General features: G+C 41.6%; 2 protein-coding genes across 14 annotated transcripts in view; one reads left to right on the top strand and one right to left on the bottom strand.

Moving 5' to 3' along the window:
- Positions 1-4,968, top strand: part of EPB41L2 (erythrocyte membrane protein band 4.1 like 2) — a 226,742-nt gene extending 221,774 nt beyond the window's left edge. For all 13 annotated transcript variants that reach the window (XM_090039111.1, XM_090039110.1, XM_090039105.1 and 10 more), the window contains one exon: positions 3,245-4,968. The gene's annotated coding sequence lies outside the window, so the exon portion shown is untranslated. The remainder of the gene's footprint in view (positions 1-3,244) is intronic.
- A 6,059-nt stretch (positions 4,969-11,027) lies between these two features.
- SMLR1 (small leucine rich protein 1) lies at positions 11,028-22,459 on the bottom strand. Its single transcript, XM_090039002.1, has 2 exons — positions 22,255-22,459; positions 11,028-14,767 (listed from the first exon to the last, which is right to left on the bottom strand). The coding sequence occupies exons 1-2, from the start codon at positions 22,379-22,381 to the stop codon at positions 14,652-14,654; spliced, it is 243 nt and encodes an 80-aa protein (XP_089895128.1). The 5' UTR covers positions 22,382-22,459; the 3' UTR covers positions 11,028-14,651.
- Between the last annotated feature and the right edge of the window lie 808 nt (positions 22,460-23,267).

The following is a 23,267-nucleotide window of genomic DNA, read 5'->3' as shown; positions in this document are numbered from 1 at the left end:
GGCAACAGAATCTCACCCTGACTAAATCTCAGTTGCAGGTCAATTACACCCATTACAGCTTCTGGAACAGCACTTTAGATAGCTGTCAGTAGGACTGAATGATGTAGCAGTGGTTAAACTAGCTTATTATTGCCTCCTAATTACTTCCAAGCATAAGCCTACACATAGAGGCTGTGAATTGAGTCTGTTAAGGGGCTCTCAAGTGTATAGACTGTGTATAGCCAATGTCCCCTGCCTTGATGGTCAATGATCATCTATAAACCCTTCATGGGAATTGAAATTTGATTCCATGTGATGCAAATTGGTTAGCATGGTTTAGAAAACAGTGAACACTTCTACAAACAGCCATAATGTTCTCCACATAACCAGTGTAACCAGTGCACACCACCATCTGTATTACAGGCATCACAGATACAAAATTAAGGTTTAATTCTCAATCACTCTAATTAGCTATGAAAATATAAAAACAATGGGAAACACAACACCTTCTCTCACTTGTGTGTATGGTTACTCTCTAGAAAGGAACTACCATTTTATGTTTGTTTTTTTTATGGAAAATAGTTTTCATTGCAATAATAACCAGCAATTCCACAAAATGCTTAGTGTTTCAAAAGGTCTCTGATGCTGAATTTCTTGTGTTATGCAACCAAAATTATCTTCGTCGTAGGTTTTTAAACAGTGCTCATCACTGGTGCACCTTAGCACCTTTCAGCACTGCATCGCATAGCATGACTGCAAGTTGTGTTTTATCTTGTCCTGAGGGGGAAAATGCCTGAAGAGGATTATCTTGCTTTAGGGTGGTTTAGAGTTTTTAATAAAAAAGTTGTTTTGTGTTTGCCTAATAGATGGCATTTTCAAAGAAGTGTATCCAGCACTTTTTTTGCAGGAGGTGGTGAGGTTTTGTCATGGTCCTTAATTCCTGGGTTAGTTCATGCCCCAGTGAGAGTGGCTGCTAAGAGATGTTTTCAGTGCAGGAGACAACGTTACCGTTATTGTAGGGCCAGGGGAACATAGGTGTCAAATAGAGCCTCCACCTGGGAGCCTGAAGTAGCCTTTTAGTTATAGTGAGCCATGATTCTGAAATGAAGAAAGACTTTGACCTTTGAGCTTTATTTAAAATTGTATGGAAAACCAGCATAAAAAGAGGATGAATTTGATTTACTCATGGTAGCCTGGGTTGTTGAGATGAGCTGATTTCCTCTGTATTAGCTGAAACTTCCTAAGAGTTGAAGATTTAGTGCCTATGCATTGCATTACTGTGGTTCAGCTGAGAAATGATGGTAATGTGAATAATGGTGGCCAGGTCATTATCTCAGCCTGAAATAATAGAAACCATTACCCATGGAGGTTGCTCTGTGTGAGCTTAGCATCAGAAAGAAATTAAAGGGTACTAAATGACATCTGCTCACTACATTTTTAGCACAACGTTACCCAGCTCTTTCTTTAACCATGAGCTGCTCTCATCACATCTGACAGTTTGTCATCTTGATGATGTTGATGAATCTTATCTGGTTTGTGGTAAAGGATAGGGAGAATGGTATGTCATCTTCCTACTTTTAGCATTTGAATTGTTTTTCTGCCATGTGCTTGTTTGTTTAAAAGGGCTAAGGTGACAACCCATCACTTTGGAACTTCCCGGATGATGAGGCTAATGGCAGAGATGCATTTTTTCATAAGTGCTTTTTTTGGGTGTCTCCAACCATTTTTGAACTGGGCACTGAAACTCTGCAGCCTTTGGTGAGACAAAGGTTACCTTAGTCAGCAGTTCTAACTACTACAGATAAGTCCAGGAGAATGCAAATTGATGTCTGCTGTCTATCCATTGACAGGAAAAGATTATCAATCATTTCTATTAAAGTAGCTGTATTGATCTGTTTGGGCCCAAATCCAATTTAGCTTCAATTAAGTGAGTTTATAATAGGACTAGGAAGTTTGACACCATGTGGGAAGAGGCTAGAACTGATGTTAGTTGAACTATTTTGTGTTTGAAGGAGGAAGGGAAGATTTCCTGTTTGAATGATGGGTGGCTATTTCAGTCAGGAGAGACACCAATTGTTCATTACTCTTTCTCAGACTAGGAAGGGCATTCATCAGATTCATAAGTCTTAGTCAAGACTCCTTGATGGTGCCCAGAACTTTTTAATGAGTGGATGTGCTGAACTATAGGAATGCAGGTGACTCTTGGCAGAGCTAGACAATGCTGCTTAAAAAGAGAAAGTAGTAAAAGCTTTTGTTGAAGGGCAGCACAGAGGAAAAGAAAATCCTGAAAGCACACAATCCGACTCATTGCATCCATTAAGATTCTAGTAGCTTTGGGAAGGCCTGATATACATTGTCTATGTGTAGAGTTGTCACAGCTAGTTAGAAGTCAGTGTTAACAGATAAAGCAACTGTTCTTTGAAATGTTGTTAAAAAGTGAGATCAACAACAACATCATAGCTCTTGCTCAACTTATATGGGGGTGAAACAGGAACTGATATGAAGAATTTTATTTAAATTTCCTGTATGGAGCCCAGTAACTTGCTTTTAATGAATCTCTTTGTTAGATAAGTCATCCAGTGTTGATTACCTGCACTCAAACTATGAACAGAGAGTCAGTAAGCCCTTATTCTGAAGTTAAGTGGAAGATAGGGCAGGGTAATACCTTACAGACTAACTGGGTCAGAGGGGCATGAGCTTTTGTAAGCAATAGACTATTTTAGCAGGTGCTAGCATCTTATGCTGACAAAGTAAGCTGTTGCCTACAAAATGCCTGTCTGAACCATTTAGTCTTTCAGGTGCCATCCTGCCCTATTTTCTGCCTTGCACCTAAACTAGTGAATGTTTTGCCCTAGTTAAAATGGGAGAATTCTTTGTACTGCTTGGTGCTGAGATGGAAAGATCATCCCTGATTCATTCATTTAAAATACAACCTTGTTCAGTAGGTCACAGATTACATATTTTAGTGAATTTAAACTCTCTATTAAATTTTGCAAACAGCTAAAAACAGTATTAGATACAACTGTGAGGGGCAAAATGTTAAACCTTAAAAGTTTTGTAGGGAAAAATTTTGAGTCTTTAAAATAGTATCCTAACTTATTTTTACATTATGAATCATGAAGAGGAAGATCTTTCATCGCTCAAGACTTTTTGCTGAAATGAAGATCCGTATGGAAAAATGACCTCTGAAATCTGATAGGTAATGTGGTATTAACACCATATTCCTCTCAAATGGTTGTATAATCTTCCTTTCTATTTTTTTCAGAAATTAAAAAGAGAAGCCACTCATGTTGTGACTATGAAGAACCTTGTGATCGTTCCAAGTTGGTAACACTACCACTACACCACTGAAATTTTCAGGTCAAGCAACAATGACCAGACATTCAAGGTTGAAATGCCAACACCAAACTTTTTCTTAACACCCCAGGTCTAAAATTGTTTCTCTACAGTCTTACTTGCATCTTTCTATAACCACTTCTTAACATTCTTAGCTTTTTTATGAGGTTTTAGAGGGGTGTTTTTTTTGTGTTTTTGCACAGCTATTTGCCATTTTTATAGCTGTTTCTTGATCATATGAAAGTGAACAAAATGTATTCTGGTAAACACTGTTCACTGGAACAGATATGCTTGTGCAGAATGGAGAATTTTTGACTAATTTAGATATAGTTTTTTTCCAAATATTTCAACTGAAGTCTTACTGGAGAAACTTACAGGGTTTTTTTCAGAGTATTCAGGTAAATATACTTTATCAAATAACAGAAAAAGGACTTTTATAAAAACAAAGCATTTCTTATGATTTGGAAAAAAATAATTTTTTTTGACTGGATTGATTTATACTGATACCTTATAACTCTTTCTTTTCTGAAGCTGTCCGCCTCCCCATGAGGCACAAGTGGTGGTAGTCTGTAGGAGAGAGAGAGTTATAAAGAAGTTTCTACCGACTGGGCACTGTGTTTAAAAACTTTTGCACTTCGGTGCCAATGCTTAATACTTTGGCCAACACCTTGTCATCTGCAACATTCCAGATAAGGAAGGAAGAAAGGGCAAAAAAAAGTCTTTTTCCCCTTCCAATAAAAGATTATCTAGGCAGCTTAAAACCTTAGTGCTTTTTTCTTAACGTGTCCAACATTCAACACTTCCCTTATTTGAATACATGTGTAGAATGCTTGCTTTCTATTAAATCGCATTGTCTACATGTTGGAACTGACATTTCTGTTGAACAGGTATATCTGTTTGTCTACGGAGTAATGCAGGCTTTTAGAATACAGCAGAAAAAGAGTGGGTGATATGGGCCTGTTCTCATGTAGTTCAAAAGTAACACCATTTAGGCTAGGGACAGAAATTATGCATAGATCCAATAAAAGTGACCGTAAACGTGTTCAAATCTGTAACACAACAAAATTTCAGGGCACATAATCAAAATGGCCAAAACCAGCTTAAAATAAATCTGGATGGATGTAGTATCCAGACTTCACTGTTCAGGTTAAATCGGTTTATTAAGCTTTTGTCCCATATCTCCTCCATATTCAAGTTAACTTACAGTCCCCCAGCATCCTAGGAAGGTTTGCACCCCCTTGCAAACTCCCCTCTTGCTTGATGAGCAGGCTAGCCTTGGCCTAAGCTGTCTGCTTCAGCAAGGAGGCATGCTCTAGTGCCTCCCAGCATCTGGCCTGCATCACTGCAGATGTGGCTGCATTTCTGGAATCAAAAGTGAATGTCTGTTCACTTTGCTTATCAGTTCAATCTGTGCAGCTTACACTAGCCTGTGAAGATTAAATCAATTCAGCCTTGGGCTTTTTGACTGTCTGTACTTAGCCCAGATGATACTGCCACTGGGGAATACCTGCTGTTCAGTTTTTGGGGGGGGAGGTTGCTGATTACTCTGTGTATAGTTAAGATGCCAAATTAGATTTATAGCTGCTTGAAGTTGTATTAAGTGATATTTGCTTTCTGTAATACTGTTATAAAATAAAGTTTGTTTATTCTCTACATATGTCATTTTCCTTGTTTGTGATATTAAAAAATATCCATGTTTGTCAAGGAAATAACTAGTCTTAACTGGAAATGATCAGGAAATAACTGGAATTAAGAGTATATGGCCACAAGACATTTCCTAAATATTGGAAAGGTTATTGCAAGGTTAGTATTATCTGATTTTTGGACAGCACATTATTGAATACTCTAGCAGAAGAGCAGTGACTTCCATATTTTCTCTAATGGACACCTTAATCCACATACTTCGTTAAAGAAATTTACTAATGCCAGATTCTGATACCATTACACACACAGAGAAGTACTTTAATACACAAGTGACCCTAGTGACTTCCTTAAAAAAGGAAACATGCTCTGCAAATAATACAGTGATCATAGTGCTACTTAAACAGTGTTTGTTTTTTCTTCTCCAGGCAATCTTTTTAGTGCTATGCTCAGTTAAGCCTGATACTTCCTGTCAGGACTAGTGTTTTACCTAACGCAATCTGGATAACAAATCAACAATAACTGGTATGTTAATTTATGGTTACATTTAGGTTTTATGATTTTAGTACTTGTCACAATATGTTGAGAGCTGGTGAACTATCTAATCTCATTTCCCAGTCTGCAAAAATAGTGGAGATGCTCAATCAGTTAAATAGTACAAGCGCTTTCTTTACAGGAAAGAATGGAATAGAAACACTGCACGTAAATTAGAAAGTTTGTCAGACGGAAAGCAACTAGTAAAGTGGGTCAAAATTGGAGAGGCTTGCCTTTAAAGAAAGCCTGTAGGGATTTTTTTTTCTTTTGCACAACCAAGGAAGGGGTGACACTTTTCTGAAGTATTTGTATTTGCCACAAGATCTGTGAGTATTCCCGTAAATAAGTGTTATAAAAGATGGATAAAATGTCCCAATATGTAAACTTCAGAGGGTATGTTGGTATTGTCCAGTTGGAGGTACATCTCTTTGATACTGCAGAAAGTTTTTGTTCTCAGCATCTTATTCATTTGAGTCTCTCTTCATTATACATTATTAAACACTACAATAATACTGCCTTTTGAGTGTTTTGTTTTTTTATTTCATTCATGGAGCTGCAAATACAATGCCTTAAAACAGTATTATTGTCAATGGATTTCTTCTTCATTGGATGGTACACTGAACCTAACCTTTCATAACTCAGACTAGCAAATTGCCCATCAAGAATGACAGGCCAGTGGGGACAGAGGCCCTCTCCTCCGCTACCTTTCCCTCCTCCTGCCTGTGTGTCTGCTTGTCCCTAATGCTCTGTGCCAATTGCCACGCACCCTGTAGGCATGCTTGCAAAGTTGGCCCGGAGCATTACAGACGGACAGACACATAGACAGAAGTGCTAAGGCGCTTATTATATTAGAATGTTTATTAATAGTACTTTGATGTGATTAATAGAAAAAAAAATCTAGGCACATATTATTAAAAACATAGTATCCAAACCAGCTCTGTCATAGGAAATACTTGCGTCCAAAATTTGTCCAATGTTAAAAATAGTTTAAATTGCAGACTGCAAATACTGCTGTTTACTAATATAACTTACTTAATATAACTTACTCTGCTTCTGAAACGCTATGCTAAATCTGCTAAATTTGTATCTTTCTGTAGTATTGAGTGGTGTGGGGGGGAGGGGTACGTGTGTGTGGCCGCTTCTTGGCCTTTTAGCTCAGATCAAGTGTGTATTTACATATATAATGTGTGTATATGTATATTCGTGTGTGTATGAAATTTATTTGTTCTCTACATATGTCATTTTTCTTCTTTGTGATATTAACAAATCAGTGTTTGTGTCACTTAAATAACTAGAAAACTAGACATGTGTAATATGAAAGCACACAGTACAACAGACAGCAAAAAGAATCCCACCCAAGCCATTATTTCACCAGCTCAGGTTATAACATCACAGCAATATATTTCAGTACAACTACAGACACATTTAACAAGCAACTGGTCTTCTCTAGTGACTCATTCAGAATAAATATTGCTTACGGAGGAAAGTGACTCATATGGATCCACCACAAAGGTTACTTAATACACCTGGGTCTTTGGTAATAGTTGCAGGTCCATTTCAGATGTTCTGCGTATTGTTTCCTGGATTAAAGAACACAGGAACATTTTGTTTAGAAGAGAGAAAACAGAAAAATTCCTCTTCAGGTTCTTAGTGCTTTATAAATAAAATATCCAGATATGAAAGCATGGCAAACTTTTGTGTTTTCTCTCTTCAGCCATTTCTTAAAAGACATTTAAAGGGGGAGGAGATTGGAATAAACTAAAATATTAATCTTCGGAATGTTTACATTTAACAAGATGCCTTTTTTCCTTCCTCTTGCCCCCAGTCTATAACAAAGTGCAGTGCCAAATGCTTCCTGAAATATGTATCTGCTGGAGAGTTAAATACAAATGGAAACTTTCAGTCTGGCCACATAATAAATCTTCCTTCGGAAATCCAGTTTAACATTGTTACTGTGACAGTATGTTACTAATACAAGAGAGGGCAGGAGGGTGGGTTGGGTGAGGAAGTACTGGGAGCTTGTTGATTTTTTTTTTACATGTGCTTAGTCTGTTTAGGATTAGGCTGTGTCTGTGGTCTGCTCTGAGTGGTTTTATTATGACCAAAAAATATATATTTATATTATATATAGATATATATTATAGAGATATATATCCCAGTACGGACCAGTGTGTAAACCACCCTGTCCCCTTGAGACTGATTTTTTTTTTCAAGCTATGCTTGACTTTTTGGTTTGTTTACAGTGCTTTTGGGCAGAGAAATACGATAGAATAAATCGCTAGCAGCCTTGATTTATTTTGTTTGGAACAAGGGAATTCTTAAAAAGATAGAGGATGTGGTTCAGCTGATACTTTACTTTATAAGTTTCCTGTAAAGGATGGGGTAGATTAAGTCTTGATCCAAACTTCAGTGTAATACTAGATCAGTCTCCAGAGGGTGGTCTGGAATTATCTTCTTTTTTCAAGCCTCCTCCTGTACTGGCACAAGCTTTTTCTCTAAAAAGCATCTAGAGTTAAGAATAACCAGATTTGAACAGGAGAGGATATGAGTGACACAATGAGCAGCATTCATTTTCCCACTGTAACTGAACCTTACTGGCTATCATGCATTTTTCGTTTTCAGATCTAAATTATTCAGAGAGAAATTAGTTGTTTTATTTATTCAGCTTTCATAATCACAAGAAGGAAGCAATTGGTCTTGTGTTTGCATGCTTGGAAAGGCTGTGTAACATGGAGGATTAATATTTAAGTCTGCTTAAATGAGCTGTCTGTACTGCCTTGTAATGGAAGTTGATGTCCTTGGTTGCACCTCAACTCGCATAAAGGCCTACATGGACTCCTAGCTCAGGAAGGTGGAGTCAGGAGAGTAAAGATCAGAAAGAGAGAGACAAATTCACATGTAAACAAATGTTGTTCAACCAATTTGTGCTCCCCTGATGCCAAATGTTCAGCCCTGTGGGGAACCCCGTGGGCTGGATAGCATGGCCCTGCATGCTAAATTGAGTGTACAGGGCCAGGCCAGGCCGAAGCATCATGGGATTCTGGGACCCAGTCCTAGTATGTGGGGCCAGGTGGGGCTGTGTGAAGCCCAAACCAGGCATACAGGACAGGGAGGGAGGCAGCACAGGTCTGATCCCAGTGCTTCGGGCCCAGTCTGGCCTGTGGACCAGCCCCATGCCGCTTATCGGGCCTACATGGCCAAAATATTGAGCACCACTGTGCTGCAGGAATATAGGAAATAGGAGAAACACTACACCACTCATATCATTCACTGTTTCCCAGTATACTTCTAGAATGCATTTACTTGTCACCTGGACACTGGAAAAACAAGATTCCATATATAGTATAAGCCCTTGAATGAATTTCTTTGAAATTTTTTTTCAGCTATTTAAGTTGGTCTAGTAAAAGAGATCAGATTCACCCAAAGAGCCTTGTCTGCCTTTGAAATACCAATTTTTTTAATTAAGGGAATTACCTATGATAGTAAAGTAGAGCTCATTTAATCCAGTCCCATCATTCCTGACTAAACCATCCCAACCTGTCTATTCTGTTATTGAAAATTTCCAAGGGTGGAGGTTTCACAATTTCTCTAGATAATCTGTTCCAGTACTTAATCACCCTCACAGTCAAAACATTCTGTCTAATCTCCATCCTACATTTCCTCTACTGCTATACTAAGGTCATTGCTCTTAGTCCTATCCCCTGTAGCTATAGAGACTAGTCTGTTTCCATAGGATGATTTTTGGACCATTTCTCCAGTTAATCTGTCATTCTGGATCCTAGTCCTACCTTGTCATCCACAAATTTTCAAAGGATGCACTCAGTCCTGTCATCCAAATCATTAATGGAGTTGTTAACGCCAAACATCACTTGATACTTCCTCCTAACTAGACATTGAGCCATTGATGTTTATTCATTGACCATGATTATCCAGCCAGTTGTGTATCTGCTTTACAGTCCTTAGACTTAATTTCATGGGCAACTGGTGCCTCCTTAGTCAGGTACCCCCCAGTGATCAGACCGGGGGGGGGGGGGGGGTCCTTCCGCAGCCAATCTCACCAATGGGGTGGGGAGGGGAGCCCCGCAGCCAATTGCTGCAGCCACTTCCATAATTGGCTGCTTCCGGGAGTGCTGTTCCCCAGCTGCCACTTGCAGGGCAGGTATTGGTGCTCCTACCTGCCCCGCCCTGCCCATTGCCTAAGTGGTGAGTGTGGCCTGTCAGGGGGTGCACCAGCACTCTCAGGGGGTGCATGTGCACCCCCCACACATTGCCCCTATCTAGTTTATATTTCCTTAGCTTATTCATGAGAATGTTGTGGGAGACGATGTCAAAAGCCTTGCTAGACTCAAGGCAGACAAGGTTTGGGTGAGTCTAATATCTTTTATTAGACGAACTTAAATAGTTGGAGAACAATTTTTAAGCAAGCTTTCGGGTTCAAAAACCCTTCATCAGGCTAAGGAAGTTTCAGCAGTTGATGTGTGCTCTTCCCAGTACATTCAGTGCAATCACCATGCACTGCAATACACCCACCCAGCACCCTACATACAGGTGCAGCACACAATCCACACAATGCCCATCACATAATACAGGGGTGGCCAACCTGCAATACACCCATTTGTGTATGTGTACCACAAGTGGCACAGGCAGCCTCTGTATGGGGTACATGGCAAATCAAGAAAGAAACAGGCAACAACATGACAGGGAGCAGAAAGCAGAGCAGCAGCTCAGGCATGGAGCACAGAGAAGGAAGCAGAAGCAGATCAGCTGGTTAAGCAAGGGAAGGGGATTAAACTGGCACTTAGGGGAGGGTGTGAGGCTAAGCTATGGTATACCTGCCAGAAAGGTTGGCCTCCACTGACATATGTATGCTTTTACACACTACTTCCCTTCCCCACAGTATTTATCTGGGGAAGCAGGTATCTCTGCACAGCCATTCCTTTAGGCAGCTGCAGAGAATGCCTGGGCAGGAGGTACTTTCTTTTATCCTCTCTGGACAGAAAGGGGGTAGGACACCTGGGGATGGAATGGGCTTTGTAGGAGGTCACACAGTGAGTCATGGCTAGAACTCAGGACTCACTGAGCCCAAAGCAGGTGCTTACTGGACCCTATTGCTAGCACACTTCTCTGGTTGGAAGGCATGTGTTCTTCCCATACCTCTGGGAGAAAGATAAGTGTTTGTGCTCCCTCCTGTACAGATAAGACCTTGCCCAATGAAACTGGGGAATTGAAACCTGTATCTAAATCAGCCTTCAACATTGTCAGGACATTTGTCTGTGCTGTACTATGTGTATACACACTGGTCCTAATTCCACTGCATGTATTCCAGCAGAGATACCCACTCCTTTTCAGCACTTTCAGATGTTCCAATGGCCATCCATGCATAGATGCAAACATGAATCCTCACACTGGTATAAATATACACTCAGCCACCAACACCATGTGTCAGGGGTTTTGTGCTACATACCTATTTGTTTGTGTTTAAGGTATTATTCCCATATTCCACATACCTCCTTTCAAACAAAAACCTAAGTAAACAGTAATCATAATACATTTTATTTCATAGTACGGTGTAGGGGGGAGCTCTGGACATGACCTGTGATGGCTAGAAATGTATTGGAGGTATTTAGAGGTTTGTTTTTAGGAATTAGCTTGTAGGTAAGGTAGATTGCATTAGAACAGTGGTCCAGGGGAATGACAGTGGTTAATTGATTTCTAAAAGCCTGTTTGTGACAAAATTTCTTTTAAGGTGCACTGTGTTGGAAGCCTGCAGTGAGGCAGGCTGGGAAATTCAAGACAAGTAGCACACTGTTCCACAACATGAACAGTGTGCTCAAACAGAGATAAGGGATTCTGCAGCATTGGCACCAGGTCACAGTGCCCGACTGCAGGGCCTTTGGGATTTCCAGTTTTGGTAAACAGACTAAAATAGGAGTCCAGGTAAATAACCAAATTAGGACGTGTGCATATGATGGGTTTGCAACAAAGGAATATGCTGACAGGACAGGACATGTACAGTATGATGACCATAGGGAAACTAATCAACGATGCCCAGAAATGAAGAGTCATCAGAGGAGAGAGAGAATACAAAAAGCGACTTCAGAGAAGCAGAGTGTCCCCAAGAGGGGAACCCAAGGACATCATGGACAGAGGGCACACCACCAACCCATCTCACCCCACTGGGAGAGGTGGCAAGGAGAAAGAAGGGTGTGCATAGCATCCACCCACCACACGGTATCCACTCCATGTCCACACCACAAGCAACCCTTAGGGGATCACTCTCCAGGTGCCCCCAGGTAAAAGCCCAATTTATCTTTTTATTGGTTGTTTTGGGGGGGGGAGGAAAAATCCATTTCTATTATTGTATTACACACCAGAAAATATAGTAAATATCTCTCTCCCCCTCCCTGCACCCCAAGAGGCAAGGATTTATTGTGATATCTTACTGGATCAACCGTATAGTTGGGAGAGCTAGTGGACTAGCTTTCAGGCACCAAGCATCCTTCCTCAGGTCTGATGGGCATCTGAAAGCTTGTCCAACAGCTCTTCTGACTCTACAGTTGGTCCAATAAGATATCACAACAAATCCTCTCTACGGTTCCTGGACCACAAGGGACACAGCACTCTAGTTGTCTTACATTTTTTTCCTAGTCATCTGGGAAAAAGGGAACGCTTGTTTGTACAAAGTGGAAGAAAGGGAAGTCTGGTTTAAATTAGGACTGAGGCAACAATTTTATATGAATGTATTCAGATCAAGTTGATACAGAATGGTTAAGGTATCTTGCTACAGCTCCAAAGGCCTGAGTTCAAGCTGTAAATAAACAGCTAGCTATTCAGGCTGTCATCAAAGATTAACTGGATGTAATGCTAGGCACTTGCATGCTACTGGCTGCAGAAATTGGCATGCCTCATTCACACTAGGCTGATGGACCATTAGGCTCAGGCCAATCATTTGCCTTATTCTGATCAAGCCATGATAGTGCAAACAGGTTTGTTAAGGTGCAGCAGATCCACAGAGCAATCTTTATGCAGCCATCAGGGTGCTTGCTTTATAGTGCCTGTCAATCACAGAATCATGGAAAAGTAACCTCTGGAAGTCCCTTCCAGCCCTATCTAATTCAATGTAATATGCTGTTTCTGCAATCAACAAAATAATTTGACTGGTGAAAATGCAAACATTTATATTAGGATTCTTGTGCTGCACATAATGTAACTTAGGCCCAGTCTCTTCATCCCATAAATATTTGTAAACTTTTCTGATATCACCCAATAGTTAATGTCATTCACGGATATTTATTTGACATGCCTTAATTTGTTTGCATTGACACAAGTACAGGCTGAGAAAAGATCTCACTACTTCCATTGGGTAGCACAGTTTTTCAGGGCAAAATAAAGAACCAGTATTTCTTTCCATCGCCCATGCTTAGTGTTAGCAGATATCCGTTCAGGACCTGAGTGCAGATTTCAATAGAAGCAGAGCAAAGTTAACACTAAGAGCCTTTGAAAAATCTAACCTTTTTATCCATCTCTAAAAAAAACAATACTGATAGCAGTTGCCATGATGAAAAAGATATGTAAATTAGCAGGGAAATACACTCCTCCTTTGATTGCAGCATATTTTAAAAAGGACTTTGTTTTTTCTTATGAACTTCAGACAGAGCACCTTGAAACACAGGGATAACAGATAATAGGCATTGCAGTTAACTTCCAGTTGGAGACAAAAGGACCAAGAGGTCAAATAGCATTTGGATTTCTCTGGCAGCTGGAACAAACTGTACTGTTCTTACTATATCTGTTACAGGGGTATTTTATAAATAAGTTTATTTCCATAAAAGACAAGAGTGAAAGCCTTTTCCAGACCTTGCATTCAGCTTTTGTTCTTCATGTTCCTTCTGCTGTGGCTAAAGTTTTCAGAGCCTAAGGAGAAGCTCATATGTAAGTGACCTGACCTTCAAAAGTACTACAGAGCCAGCACCTCCTGCTGATTTCAGTTGGAGCTGCTGGTCTTCAACACTTCTGAAAATCAAGACATTTATTAGAAGCCTAAATATAGATATGGAAGCCTATCTTTAGCACACTGTATATGAGTATCCTGAACATTTTTCTACTTTTACATCAGTGTGAAGTTCTACAAGTAGTTATTTCTAAGTAATTGCTTTGCAATGTATTCTTCAGCTGCCCACTGCAATGTTTGGTAAGCTGCACATGCAGATGTAAAGCAACTCAATGCATGGTGCATCTCTGAGAAATGGAATGGCAGTTAATTGTAATTCAGCGACCCCGTGGGCATGGAGAATTTGAATGCTATTTGATCGATAGTTGCTTTCCTTGGCTTACTCCAAGGCCGACATTTTTAGTTAAATTGCAAATAAATTTGTTTATAACGAATAATAAAAAAAAGCTGAAATAAAAGTCTTGTGAATTTTTACATGTTAAAAAAAAATTGTTTATAAAAGTGTTTCTTTCTGGTTCCAAACTAAATTGATTTGGACTCTTTTAAGATAGTTGTTGCTTCCTTCCTTCCATGGTTCTGTTTTCGGTTTGGTAATAGGGATGACTATCTGGATTAGCTGGATACAAAGTCCGTTGCACATGCTTTGTGAGTTCGGAAAAGTACACAGAAAGGTCCTTTTCAAAATTTATTTCCTGGATCTTTCTCTCTGCAAATGCCTCTATAGTTTCTCCTGTTTAGAAAGATTTGTCTCTTCTTTCCAATGCGAACATTTTGAAAAAAAAGAAAAGCTTTATGCAACACTCTGGTCTTGTGACTCAAGAAAAGGCGTGCTGAATCAGAGGGCTTTGCTGGCTCTTGGATACATAAAGTCATGTAATGCTACCTTCTCAATGTAAGTGTCTACGGAATAGTGAGTGGGAAGCTTTTTTTTCAAATGCTGTCTAGTAAACCAGCCAATAAAGTATATTACATTAAGTCACAGTCAGGCCTGATGAGCTGAATAGCATGTGTTTACTAGCTCTCCTGTGAGAAAACAAAACTGTTACCCAGGTCTCTAGCAGAAGCAGCTGCTTCACTTGCACAGCTCTGTGCTAACTTCTCTCCATTTGATTTTCCTCATTGTTTCTGGATGCAGCTGATTATTTTTAAACCTGCAGAGCTGAATGCTGCTTTGGAACTTGTTCCATGAAGCGACACTCCATTGGTGTCATTAGGTTCTTGCCCTTGATCTCTCTTGCTTAGATCTTCTTCTAAGTTTACGGTATTGGGTATAGTAATCCAGGGCAGCATCTGTGGGACTGCGAGCCATGGCCAATTCCTCATTAACTGACAAGAAAAAAAGAAAGCCCAAATGTTATTTTCAAAAACTGAACTTTTACATGGAAAACATAACAGCAAGAGAAATTTACCCAGAATGCTGAAGGAAATGCTTCCTGGCATGAGAGGGTAGTTAAGGTAATATGGCCATTGAAGCCTAATTCAAATTGGTTCATTCAAGTCGAAGGAAATACACTTATTTTCTTAAGTGGGCTCTGGCTTAGGCCATAGTCCTTGGACAATTGTAAATGTTGTGGTAGTTTTCTATTTACATTGCAGAAATGTCTTGGCGAATTCCCAGTCACCAAATGAGGTCTCAGAATGCCAGGTGCTGTACAAATACAATAAAAATGATTAGTGTCTATACAAGGATGTTACAATGTAAGTGGTAAGATGGGAACCAACCAATGGGTGCAGCAACCTATGGGAAGACCTAAGAACAAAACGGAACAAATCAGCCTAAAAAGTATCTGTAGCACCAACTTGCTGAACTGTTGCTGAGTATTTTGTAGGGGAGAGCTTTTGTAAGAGGGATTTGAAAAAGGACAAGCTGGTAGTTTTGTGAAAGTATATGGGGGACCCTTCCCATGCTTGGAGGGCAACATGAGAGAAAATGAGAAGGTGCTCATTTGAAAATTGAACCTGTAGGTCCTGGCTGGGGTAATGGGGAAACATTGTCAAAGGAGCTTCACCCAAATCTTACGGAATATCTAAGGCCCTGTCTGGGACCTAGTTATCTGGCCTTGGGCTAGTGGCTGAATCAGGTGACAGAATTGCAGGTCAATACTTTGGTCATGGGGCTTCCTATAAGAAGACCTGCTCTATGGTCTGGAAGAAAGTAGTCTTTGTAGGAAGAAATGATAGGGAGCACTCCTGCAATGGCCTGAAGGGAGAGGAGAAATGCCAAGAAGCCTGCAGCTAGAATCTACAGGAGCAAACAGAAGTGCAGCTCCCTGGTCTAATTCATGGCACTTCACAGAAAGTGCCACGAGTTAGATTGATTCTCCCAACCCAACAGATGTTAACTATTGGGTTGAGAGCGTGGGGGATGGAGCTCCAGTTTGGAGCCAATCTAGAGGGAAAGGCTGTGTCTCTCCTCCCCCAGCCCCCTCTATCCCAGCCCCTGATTCAGTCTCAGGATGGGAAAGAGAGAAGGCAGGGGAGGGAGGTCCATTCTTTAGCCTGCTCTGGAGTGGAGGAATGGGTGGATTGGACCCCACCACCAGCTCCACCCTCTAGCACCTGCTGACAATCCCTAGAAAGAGCTCCCTCCTCTCTCTTCCCCACTGCCCCCTTCCCATTCTGCAAACAGTGCTGAGAGCAAGGCTGGGCTGTGTCAGTCCAGCCCTGTCAGTGGCGTGAGCAGACACAAGTTAATGAAGGTGCTGTGCTTTAGATCATATAATGAGGGTTCAGTTTGTTGTAGGATTGGGCCCTTTTAAAGCACTCTGCAGCATAGATAGCATGCACTTGTGTTGGGTCACAACTATAGAGTACTTTCAGGGGACAGATCAAGTGAAAAGTGCCACTACTGTCTGAGCCTCACATAGCTTCCCTAAATTACATTTGTGTTTGGAAGAGACCCACTGGATTAGGAAAACCCTGATTCGGGGTTAATAAGGAAAGGGCATACGTGAAAGGCCTGGAGACAGGGAATGGTCCAGGGAAATGAAGCATGGGGTTTGTCTGAGTATGTGGACCTTTTCTTTTTGTTTATAGGGTTGCTGCACTACAAGCCAGAATTGAGGGAAGATCCATTTCCCTGCTGCCCCCAGAAGGCTGCCAAGGGGGGCAGCCAAAAAAAGGCCCTGACATTGGGGTAAAAGGTGCTCTTGAGGCTGGAATGGCAGGCTCAAGACTCAGCAGGAAGTTGCTTGAACAGTTTTTGGTTTTGTTGGACATTTAGTTGTACCAGAAAGGGGGAGGGAGGGTCTTCATGATTTGACTGGAGGGCTAAATCTGGGAGATGCTGAAACTGGCCTAGCTCAGAAGAGGAAACAAAAGTGTCTGGAGCTAGCAACAGGGACACTGAGGCCTGGAGTTCTGGATTCAGAAGGCAATAAGGCAACTTTGTCACAGTCCATTTTGAAAAATCTCACTTGTCCAGGGCAAACTGAACAAAATGTGTTTAATCATTTTGTGGCCTTGTGATTCAGTCTTTATTGGATTTAAATTGGTAAGATGCAATAGAAAACTGTTTCTTTCACTGACTCCTTACCCAAGTGGGTATTTTTTATGGTTGTTGTTGATGTTGCTGTAACAAGATCCATATCCATGGGTGAACAGAATTTCAGTGCCTTTGATCTTCTGGATATAAATAATGTTTACTGGTATGATATTCCCAAAGTCCTGTCAGTGCTATGGCAGGAGAGTCACAGAACCAGAGGCCTAGAAGAAACCTCAAGGTATATATTCCAACCCTTTGCATCAATACAGGATTTTTCTAAATCATTCCTGCCTAGTGCTCATCCAGCCACCTCTTGAATACCTCTAGTGAAGAAGCTTCTACAATGCCCCACTACCTCACTTTCCTCATTCATGAGAAGGAAGATTTTCCTGTGATCCAAACCACTTTGCTGCAGTTTAGAGCCATTGCCCTCTGGAAAAGGGGAACTTCTCCTTCTCCCTGTTTTTTGTGTCAGGCATTCAGATATTTGAAAACTGCTATCGTGTCCCTATTTAAAATCCTCCTTTCCACCTCCCCACCCCCAAGTCAAACATTTGTAAATCTCTCAGCCTTTCCTTGTACAGCTTGCCTACCAAGCCCTTTACCGCTTTTGTCACTCACCTCTGGACCCTCTCCAGCTTCTACACATCCTCCAAAAATATGGAGGCCAGAACTGCACACTGCTGGTTATGCCTCTGGATGAGGGTCTTATCAGTGCTAAGTAGAGTGGTGCTATTGTCTTCTGTGTCTTAAACCTAATACTCCTGCTGATGCAGCCCAAAATGCCGTTTTCTTCTTTTGCAACTCCATCACTGTATCACAGCACTGATGCCCTCAGCAGTCAGTCATGGAGCCTTGAACATCAGATCCATTTTTACAAGGAAGAAATATTACTTAGAGAAATTAAGGGTTTCTTTGGGTGATACCCTTTATCAAACCATGAGGTGACCATTAGGTCAGCTGATGGAGAACATCTTTCATTCAAAAGCTTGTCTAACTATACAGTTGGTCCAATAAAAATGTCACCCTAAGAAATCCTAGTCTCTTGTATAATAGCTGGACCGTTATTGCTACAACATTACTCTTATACTACCATACTATTATGAAACTATGGCCCAACTTATGGAGAGTTGCAATTAGCCTGATTTTGCTCATGGGAGAGGAAAATCCTGACTAGATGGAAGTTCTGCCAAAAGAGATCTCACTTTTGAAAAGTTGAGAAATACTGTGTGGGGTTACTTCAACTTCATTACTTCCAGTCTCTTTCTAATAGATGCACAAGAGACAAACAGACATGTTTCATTACTAAGATATCAGTCATTACTAAGACTGTTCTTCTTCATTTCAAGTAAAGTTTAATGTTAAATCCTGTTAATCACAATTATTTGACCCTCTCCCCTCATGTACTGCCATTCTACCCCCTCTCTGGGCAACACTGAGGGCATTTCAACTCTTAAGCTTCCTGATACTGTAGACATTGGATAGTATACCAGTAATACTTTGGTATAATATCATGCTTTTGTTTGTTCATGTGTGAAAAGGCAGTTAGCAGGTATAGGTAATTCTTAGAGACAGGTGAAAGCAGACCTTATTTAGGCATACAGAACAGGCTTTGTTAGCTGGTAAGTTTAGCATCTGAAAAAAGTACCTTGGGCTGTTTGTGTAATTGTTTTAAGAGCCTGGAGCTCACTTATCGATAAGTACACAGACACTTATTACTGCAAAATCCAAAGTTTCAGAAACACAGAGAATAGATGACAATAGATTATGGGAATTGATTCATCTGCATATTTCTATATGTATGGACTGATTTACATGAAGGGCTACATCAAATGTGTCTTGGTTATCAGAATTTAGAACCTGACATGTGGTCGAAACTTGGGTTCAGCTTAGGAATATGAACTGCTGTGTCCCTGGCTGGCTCTGACAACTTCCTGGACTGGCCTCCAAATAACTTCACAAGCTTTTTCCTGCCTGTTGTGTAATGACAGAGGACTATGGTTGCATTGTAGCCCTGTGCTGGCTGTAGTATAACTGGCCCTTCCCTGTTCTGGTTGGGCTTATAGACCCCAATGAGAAGCCCAGGTCTGGCTGCTGTTCTTTTTCTTTTCTAGCTGAGGACATGGCTCTGACTTCAGCTCCCTAGTTATGGTCTACCAGAGACTTTGGTTCAGAGTGGCAAAGAGAGCACTTCTCCTTGTCATGCTAGTCATTGCAGAGTCTGAGTTTAAAGGGAAAGATAATGATTCATGGACTCCTGATGAGCTGCTACAGATGCAGGGCCCTAGAGATCAAACCAGTACTGTGTGTGCCTGCCTACAGTGGCCCTAATGTTGGTGCATATAATCTTAGCTTTTGTAATGAGGACACTTAAGCTTCTTAGGAAGGAATAGGGCAAAGAGCAGCTAATTCCAGGAGCCCCCTTGGGTTTAACAGTCACGTGAGCAGGTCTGAGACAGACCACAGCACAGCTGACCTCTAGCAATCCTTTGGAGTTAATAGACCACTCATTCCCATAGGAAGAATCAGTAGCATAGTTGTGACAGTGCCAACTGGTGTCACAGGCAGCTTGTATCAGATGCAACAAAACTCACTTAACTCAGAAAAAAATATTGGCAAATGAGGTGGTAGCGTCAGGCACAATTACTCTACAACTATGACGTTGGTGTTTTGACAAGATTTGTTGTGTTTTTTTAAATGCAGAATTGTGTGCCTGGCTTATGTGAATGTGTTCAGAATACAGAGCTAGTGCTCTGGGTAATTCTTTTATTGCTTCCGTACATTACTCTTAGAAAAATTAGGACCATCTCTGTGGGTTTGATTAATGCTCACTGGCCATTCTAAATTGTTCACTTCCCACCACCCCAACTTGGTACTGTCACTTTGATTGCTTCAGCATTTCTCTTTTTAACTACTTGTCCCCCCTTTACAATTAACAAATCCTCCAGAGCATGTACCATCAAATTATTTCATGATTGTGCATCAAATAATGTATGCAGATTTTTCAAGGATGGCAGTAGTTTAGTTCTAGCCTTCTATATTCAACTTAATTCAACAACGAAGAACTCAAGCAAAAGAGGCTGTCAGTGGCTATCAGCAGCAAAAATGTTACCAGATTTCTCTGACATCCACTGTGTCTTACTAGACACTGGTATGCAGTGGAGTCTGTGACCTCTGAGGATCTGAGAAAGCAGCTCAGGAGTTTACATTTTTTACCATGCAAAAAAAATGAGGCTAAGAGATGCAACAATACTATTTAAGAACCTAAATTCTTATTGAAATTGATAAGACACTTAAGGACACCTTAATTCAAAGACCTTAATTCAGAGTCCTCTAAAATCAAAAGGAGTCTCTCAGTCCTGAATGTGGTATAGATTTGTCCATAATAGCTTTCATTTAAACCCAGCACCCTTAAGTGAAAGTGGCAATGCTTATAAGCAGGGTTTGAATTATGGGGGAGCTGAGGGGGGCTGATCCCCACCCCCCCACAGGATGATCAGTCCCTTGCCTGCCTTGTGCCTTTCTAAGCAGCCCAGACTGTGGTGGCAGCGGCGGCGGCTCCTTCTGGCTGTCACTGCCGCTGGCCCCAGCCCCACGGTACTGGCAGGGACCTATGCGCACAGGCCAGACCCCAGACAATTTCTTTTGCACACTCCCTCAAGAATCGAAGCGTAATTCAAACCCTGCTTATAAGTGTCCATATAGCTCAGGTTTGAATGGCAGCCAGGTCTTTCCAGCTAGGGACAGACATTACACATAAACTGGTTTAAGTGATGAGAAACTGATTTAAACCTGTAACAGAACATAAGCTCAGTGCACATAAACCAGTTTCAAAATGGCTGAAACTGGTTTAAGATGAACCTGGTTGAATTTAATATCATACTTTACTGATCTGGGTCAAACCGGTTTATGCAATGTCTGTCCCAGACCCCTTTCTGGTTTCAGTTAAACCAGAGTCCCCCAGCATCCCAGATGCCTTGCAGCCCTGGGCCGGGCTGTCTGCTCCAGAGAACAGGGGTGGCCCTGCCCCTCTGTTCCCTAGCCAGAGCTCCAGCACACCCTGCAGGAAGTGGCACCTGGCTTCCTCCTGCTCCCCTACCTTGCCACTGCCCCCCCACCCCCCGCCTCCTATCTCTCACAGCATGGACCCCAGCTATATGGACCCTAGCCAGTATGTGAGATATTAGCTAATGCTGAGAGGTGTCTGTGTGTGTCTTTCCAATTTCACTGGGACAAGACCAAAGGCAGACAGGACGGTGTCTGCTTAGGGCTTTTTGGAGCTAATCAACAGGTCAACTGGTAATGTCCCTCTATTCCTTCCTTGGAAAAAGCTGTTTAAGAAAAGCTTAAACTAATGGGAGAGGCTTTTGTTTTGTTAATGGGCTGATAAATGCTGTGTTATCAGCCCCCTGCTGGCTCTTTCACCTGCCAGGTTTGCAGACAGAATGAAGATGCAGGGAGAGGGAGACTGTATCATCAACAGATACATGCACTGCACACCCACCCTTTGCCTCAGAGTGCTAGCCAGGGGCTGGGGGCTGGCAATACTCCTGCCCCTTGAGCAGCAAGTGGTGGTGGGGAGAATGCCTGGGCCAGTGCAAGCCAGGGTGGGGGTTCAAATCCAATCCTAATCAGAGCATCCTGCTGGGGCCTAACCAGGCCCCACCTCAGCTCAGGACTGTGGAAGGAAAAGGAGGGCTGCTCTAGTTCCCCATGGCTTCAAGCCTGAGCCACTGCAGGCACGTGCCTGCATTTCCTCAGTCCAGAGGGAAAGTCTATGCAGTTGAAAACAGATTCAGCCTAGCCAGGTTAGACTGACCTGCAAAGATTGAATCGATTCAGGCTCAGGCTTTTTTGAATGTCTGTTCCTAGCTGCTAAGATAGTTTGGGGAGGGATGTCAAAGAATGGGAAGCCCCTTTTTTACATAAAACATTTACAGACTATACATTTAATGATCAAACACACAGGACTGACTCATTCAATAACTGAAGTATTATACAGCAAAGGCCCAGAAGGAACTGGTCTGTAGTCTAGCCAGCCACAGTATAGTTTCTACTTTGTGGTTTCTTGTAATAAAAATGGGTGTAACACTTTTCCATGCCTCTAGTCAGTAAAATTGTGTGGTTTAAATGCAGTTTCAGTCTAAAATCCCAAGCTGTGATTTTAAGCCATTCCTCAGTTGACTTAAAATGGGGCACAGTAACTTTAGAAGTCTTGGGTAAGTTTGTCTTGTGCATCCCAGGTTCCTGTAATTTAGTATACAAAAGAAGTATTTTGTTATGCACAAAACTGTCTGCCTACCCACTCGTCCCCAGGGGGCTGACTCACCCTCCAAGAGCTTGATCCTGAAGTAGGCAATGAGCAGGAGGAGAAGCAAAGTCACCGGCAGGAATATCCCAGTAAAGAGAACCCAGCCCGGTAGCTCCTTTACAAATATGAACAGTGGGCTCTCCATGGTTGGTCTTGTCTCACCAGCTTGCTGGAGACGTTTCTCTAGCACTGTGCTGCCTTGTTATCCTCTGTTTTGCTCTACTTCCACTCTGCCCTTTGCTCAGTCCATTATCACTTTTTCTGAACTTTGCTTTGTTTGTACAGGCCTGTGATTTCTAATGGAGTTCTAGCTGGGTTATATGGTTACTCAGCCACAGAGTTTAAAAGGGCATATTGGAGTGCTCTGTGACTGTGGAATGCATGGTTATGCTTTTCCTTTCCTTGCATTTTAGCAATTTTTTAGTCCATGGGTGTTTTTAAGCACTGAGTATTTTTCCTCTCCTGGTATTACAGTATTATCATTTGGCTTACAGAACAGCTGAAAGCCTTGATCAAAATCAGCAGTGCCTACAATGTGCACTCTACCCACTCTCTCAAGATGAGGGCCTCTGCTTTGATGAACTTGAAGAACAGAGTCTAAATAGATAAGATAGATAAAAGGTTGAGAGAGGAAATAATACTGTTCCCTCTTTACTCACAGGCAGTTGAAGCAGGGAGAGATACAGGGGATTTTTCACAGGGCTTATCAATCACAGCAGAGTCCAGACTTGCCAAAGAGCTCAGCTCTCATTTGAGGACTCAAAAATGGTTAGATTTCAAGTGCTCAATGCTCAGGGTGCTGAGCTTTGTTAAAATTTTGGAAGAGGGCCCCTAAAAAGCCTATAAAATAGCTGGGACTAGGCCAGTGCTAAAAGCAGATAACCTGCAAAGTTGGGCCCTTACCATCCTGGGGCTTCAGAGGCCAGGTGGGACAGCTTCAAATGGGGGAACCCTAGGTTCTTACAGATGCACTTTGCCTTGGGGTGCAGCAGCATGATCTGTGCACCTGGGGAATCTCCTGCCAGGGCATT

The sequence above is a fragment of the Crocodylus siamensis genome, chromosome 1, assembly GCF_052110815.1.
Source record: "Crocodylus siamensis isolate JL-2025a chromosome 1, ASM5211081v1, whole genome shotgun sequence".
NCBI classification, from domain to species: domain Eukaryota; kingdom Metazoa; phylum Chordata; order Crocodylia; family Crocodylidae; genus Crocodylus; species Crocodylus siamensis.
This window is presented reverse-complemented; position numbering and strand designations above follow the sequence as displayed.